General features: G+C 36.0%; 1 protein-coding gene across 1 annotated transcript in view; it reads right to left on the bottom strand.

Annotated features, from left to right (window-relative positions):
- Positions 1-3,694: 3,694 nt before the first annotated feature.
- The window catches only part of LOC124712215 (peripheral-type benzodiazepine receptor-associated protein 1-like), a 388,653-nt gene continuing 386,347 nt past the window's right edge, over positions 3,695-6,000 (bottom strand). The window contains exons 8-9 of the mRNA XM_047242510.1: positions 3,986-4,348; positions 3,695-3,723 (exon numbers count right to left, since the gene is read on the bottom strand). Of these exons, the coding sequence (XP_047098466.1) occupies positions 3,695-3,723; positions 3,986-4,348 (392 nt within the window). The remainder of the gene's footprint in view (positions 3,724-3,985; positions 4,349-6,000) is intronic.

Raw genomic sequence — 6,000 nt, 5'->3', positions numbered from 1 at the left:
TGTTTAGTAATGTTCTAAATAGTTTTTGCCTTATTTGTGGAGTGTTTTAATTTTTTAGTGTTGTTCATGAGTTTCACATTTATAATGACACACTGAAGGATCTTACCATACAGGTGGACATAAAGTTTCAAATCTCAATTACAACTTGTCATATGAATTAGATATAGTTTCCTCATCCTAGAACAAAATACCTTAATTCCAGTAGTTATCCACTCCATATCCTTACTCCCGTGTTCAAATTTTCCCCAATTTGTTTTAGGGAAAACAAGACTCAAATTGGCTTTGGAATATATTTAAGAAAAAGTTAATTATTTTTATCAAGACTGTCTGCTTTATAAATTTCTCCCCAAGAGTCTTCTCATAATTTCAGTCAGCAGTTCCCAATAAATTATGTACAGTCTACAAATGCTACCAAAAAATGTTTTGCTGATTTTTAAATCTTTGTCTTATGTTAATAAAATATATCTTAAACTTTCTGGTGCTGTAGGTCACATTAGTGTACATATACAGCCTTCTTTCATGATTCATAAGCCAATCACATGCAGTGGTTAAATTGCCCTGTATGCTAATGCATTGCCTTCCCTTTTAGTTCCTACATTTCTTCGTCTTTTTTTGCTGCCATTTAGCTCCAGTCTCTCATGACAGTTACATTTTTGTCTCTCTTAATGATCTGAGTATTTCTTTTATAATATCATTGTTTCAATCTCATCATCTACTGAGTTAATACCTATACAAATTTGTACTATTGTGGTAGGTGAGGCTTGGTCTCTATCTGGGCTGTAATAATGTATCCAATGTTTATAACAGCTCATCTACATTCCTACTTTCTTATTCATTATCAGACCTGTCCTGGCACTACCTCCATGTGATGATGTGTTGATATCTCTATACTCCCCTGACCAGAAATCGTGTTCTTTCTTTCACTGCACTTTACTTACTCCCACTATATCTGACTTCAGCCTATGCATTTCACTTTACAAGTATTTTTTAAAATAAAAATGTTGTCCTGATTAGTCTCCACTTGAAGATCTGTATAGGGGAATATTTTATCCAAGAAGATGGTATCATCCTTAAATCTTACAGTAGAGCTATATGTCCATGGGAAATGTAACAGCTGTAATCTGCCTTTGCTTGCAGCCTTGCCAGAGTACAAAGTCAGATAAGTTAATCATCCAGAATGTCCCCCACAACTATTAAAATGGTTGCTGCCCTCTTCAGGAACCATATGCTGCTCAGGCCTGTTCAAGGACCATAACCATCAGGATTATCAAAGATTTTATGAACGATCATTTACTTTTAGAAGATTAATGTTACATTGTATTTAAATTATTCAACTTTATCAGGGTTTAAACTTTTTGTTTGTGGCATCTATTGAAAATTTTAGATTTCCTTTTTTGCCATCAGGGAAGATTTGTTTTAGTGTATGAGTTCACTTCACAGTTTTACTCGTATGCATCTGTCTACAACTCTAGCGCAGATACTTCCATTGCAACCCATGTGGAGCTTTGGTGTAAATATCTTAAGAACTCTGAATAGTCTTATGTTATCAATAACTGAAAATTCCTTGGTACAAAACAGAGCTGTAACAAAATGATCCTGCACCTCCGCAAACAAGCAAACTCAAACCTCCTTTCATAAAACAAAAAAAACTACCTATCTGCAATTGTTTTTCTACACAGGTTTGGAAAATATAATACTTCTGTAAGAAAGTTTAATAATGAAGCACTGTTAAAACCACTGCCCAATGACATTTGATACAGGCAGTATATGGGTTAAGCATTTCAGACAATGATAGGCAAATTAACTAAAAGTTTCTTATGCTGCAGAATGTGTCAAGAGTTTCTTTCACACTAGAATAACAAAATATTTAATACATAAATAAGATCTACTTCTTATGGCAACAGATACTTGGGCAATGCAGCCGAAGAATGGCAAAGCATATGTTTGTTTGCATGAAGATTCAGTGTAGATGAACTGTCTACAGGCATTACTAATAACTCTTATAATATTATTAATCACCCACAGAAGATTTATTCTTGCAGTCTTTTATATTTATACAGCAGACTGTACCAACTGAAACTTGAGAGCAGGAGAAGTACTGGCTTGAAGGGTAAATAAATTACATATCACCTCCATCTTTTCTGCTTGCTTCTTCCACTGCCACATGTCACTTCAATCCCCATTCAGCAAAAATCTTAAAAGCCTTTGATCAAACACCCACTCACTGGCCTGTAACAATCTACAATACTGTATAGAAGTAATAGGAAGAACTTCATTGCTGAACATGAGCAAGCTGAATAAGTGGGAGCTGTATGAATCGTGCAAACATTTAATGTCTGTCTGTTGTGGTCTTTTCTTTCTAGTGGATGGTGACAATAATGTGTGTTTATGACATAGACCAAGGGAAACACTTTTTCTTGTACATGAATCATAAGAATACAAAGAATAGGAGAGCTCTCATTCCTCTCCCTGTTAACTCTTAACCCATCATTATTTCTCATTTGTCTTTTTTTTTTTTTTTTTTTGCAACTCTTCCATGCCTGTGGCCTCGGCAGGGACCTATTCCCACCCACTCAGTACAGCGCTGGTGTAAAAGGTTTAGGCCCACTGCTCAATTTCAAATTTTCAGATACATGTTCTACATTATGCTTCGCTGGCTGCCAATATTAAAAGGATTTGTGGCCAGGACACCAAACATTTCCAATAATGATGATATATATTTATGTTTACAGAAGATTAGGTTGCTCCCAATGATAAATACCTTTGCCCAGCGACTTATCTAAGGCCGGTATTACAGTATCAAATTTCTTTGTCAAATATCTTTGTCCAATATCTTTGTCAAAGATATTTGATGGCGTAATAGGGAACTTTGTCAAATGTCATCCAATATTTGATCAAATCTAGGGCCTCACTGTAGATTTGATCAAAGAAGTCGCTTTTCTTCTGTTCACTGCAATGTGAAATGTTACCACATGGAGCACAGGCATTGCTGCGTTCTGTCGTCTGTAGTGTTTTTATAAACATTGCGGGTAAATACAATTGGTGTGTGCCGACAACTACAAAATTATTAGAGATGTATGAATCAGATGAGGCGCTTTACAACGTGAGGCACGCTGAATACAAAAATAGATTACGAAGATCTCTTGTAGCAAGGAATTGGAGTGTTACATTGAGCCTGTCTTCTGCAGATGTAGCAGTTCTTAAGTGAATATTGTGCTTTGTGATATGAGGATACACTTCATTGAGCACATACAGAAATGTATGCTCATACATTCTTAAGTAATTGATGTATGACTTGACGTCCTCCACTATAAACTCACGTAACAAGTTTTGTTGAATGCTTTTATCGTGTCGTCGTAAAACCCACAGCTTCACCCAGGTATGTTTCCTTTCCCCCCCCCCCCCCCCCCTGCTTCTCTTCTGCATATACACACAGTGCAATTGTGGTACATGCAACTGCTGCAGTTAATAACAACTTGTTGTTGTCAGTCATCTTGAACTTTGACGAAAAATATGATGACAGTGTAATACCTCTTCTAGCGCTATGTCAAACATCTTTGACAAATATATTTGACGGAATATTTGATAACATCTTTGATTAAATCTTTGACAAAGAAATTTGATAATGTAATACCGGCCTAATTGATACTGATGAAACATTTCCTAGAAAAAGGGAAACAGCAGAGAAACTGTGTCAAAATTCTTGTAACTTAATCTGACAATCTGACAATTGGATGCAGAACATGATGCAAAATATGGAAATTAAAAAAATGCTGTAAACAAAATACAATGCTGTTTCTGTGGAACTTTCCTCGGCCAGTAGATACAATCCAACAGCAAGTTTAAATACACCATACATTATAATGAAGAAAGCTATTGCAATAAATCCACTGCCATTGAAATTTTCTATTTTCATGAGGCATGTTACAGGATAATAACATGGTCACAGGATCATGCACTAATGACAACAAGGGCTGCCACATACTGTCTAGATCATACGGTGTTGTTAGTATTCCAGGTATACCAGCAGCTGCACCTGCCGTAGCAGCAGCTGCCGCTGTCGGTATCTGCGGCATAAGCCGTGCTGTGTGTGTTGGCACATAGGTCTGCTGCTGGGGTCCTGGTTGAGCAGCTGGTGCTAGCACAGGCATTACATATTGCGGCTGGGTACCCAGAGGAGCCGGCAGTGCCTGATAGGGTTGTGCACTGGGCACCCCGACGTATGCAAGTGTATTCTGTTCACCATGCCCAGCCTGTGTGGCTAGGGGTACTGTAGTGCCACTGGTGACATTCCCTGCTGCACACACACTTCCTCCAGCTGTTGTGCTACTTGAATTGCTCGACAGGCCTGGAAATTGCAACATATTGTTTCAGAGAAGTATTCATTTCCTTCTGCAATTCATCAGTTCATAATAATCACAGCTAGCTAAGTGAGTAACTCAATAAGGAAACTGAATATTCAGTTTTGTGGTAGTACACCAAAATTTGGAAAGGAATGTCATAAAATAACTTTCCCTTTGCAAATCTCATAATATTATGAAAAATTAGAAGACAGTGAAGAAGAAGAACAGAAAAAGTGTACATTTACTAAAAATACGATTTATTACCCTTAAACAGTCATTTAAGTCCACATATAATTATAATACATTTACAAGCTGCACTTATGTATTGAAAAAACTGAATTTCTTAATGTATTAGGTGCAAAAACAAAAAGGTAATGAGCTAAAATAAGCTAAGCTGTACATGCTCAATAAATACTCATGGTGTTAAAACAAAAGTAATAGAGGCACTATTTATAGCAAGTTCATGCAGTTTGTTAGAAGACAATATTTACATAACTAAACACAAAATTTCTAGAAGTGACCAGTGGATGATAACACCATTTGATAAATAAGTTTCAGAAAATTACAAATCCAGTAAGTAAGTAATTAGAATACTAATGATAGCAAAATGCAATAACTTAACAGAGGAATTTGTTCAGGAAAGAAATTCATTCCAAAAGTGAGTTTAATAACTTAATAAACAAAATCAAATAGGTGCCCTGTAATTATGTACCTGGCAAACATGAATATGTGATACTTTTACCCAGATATTTTTGTACTTAACTATGTCTCATCTAAGTCCCTAGTACAGAACGCTGCCTTTCAACAGCTGCAGTTCCCCAGAATATAAAATAATTTGTCTACCTTGGAAGTACATCTATCACAGAATTCAAGCAGCTTAGGAAGAAGACCAAGCTCTCCCTTTACAATTCAGCCTTGCTTCAACATTAGACAGACTACAGGCTAAACAATTCAATATTACAGTCATAAAAACTTGAGACACAATACACATTCACATACTGATGGCCAGAAGTTTCAAAATCTTTGTAGGTATCTGTATTAGAAAGTTATTAAATATTCCATAAGTAAATTAATAAATATTTTACTGAACTTACAAAATGAAAACACCTGAAGTGATGTCTGTATAAGTAACATCAAAGTAGTTAATTTAAAAAAATTCCAACTTCCCTCTGTTTAGTCAAAATTCACTTAATTTGGCTTTTATAATGATCTACAATTAATAAAAAAAATTTAATGCAGTCAGTTACACATGATACCAAGCACTACAAAACAACATGTAATATGCTAATTTAGAAGTCATTAACATAGTTGTTACTTCAGTATGACCATATACAGAACATTTACAGATAAGTGTATATGGCAGTAAAAAGTATTTAGTTTAATATCACGCCACAAGCTTCAAGTTTTCAAATAATAATGCCCTAATGGAACTGCGAAGGGGGGGGGGGCGGGGGGGGGGGGGGGGGGGGGGGGGGGGGGAATTGCCAAAAATGAAATTTTATTTTGCTGAGAGAAATTACATCTTTTCTTCTTGGACAACAGAGAGTTTTCATGAGAAATAATGAAGACTGTTGGACATCACTCTTCCTTTTCGACCATAGTTGATTATTTACAACAAAAAATGAAATGAAATGACCGTATGGCATTGTTGGCCAGG

Source organism: Schistocerca piceifrons, chromosome 8 (genome assembly GCF_021461385.2).
Source record: "Schistocerca piceifrons isolate TAMUIC-IGC-003096 chromosome 8, iqSchPice1.1, whole genome shotgun sequence".
Taxonomy (NCBI): Eukaryota; Metazoa; Arthropoda; class Insecta; order Orthoptera; family Acrididae; genus Schistocerca; species Schistocerca piceifrons.
The sequence above is the reverse complement of the archived record's forward strand: the minus strand, read 5'-3'. Positions and strand labels throughout refer to the sequence as shown.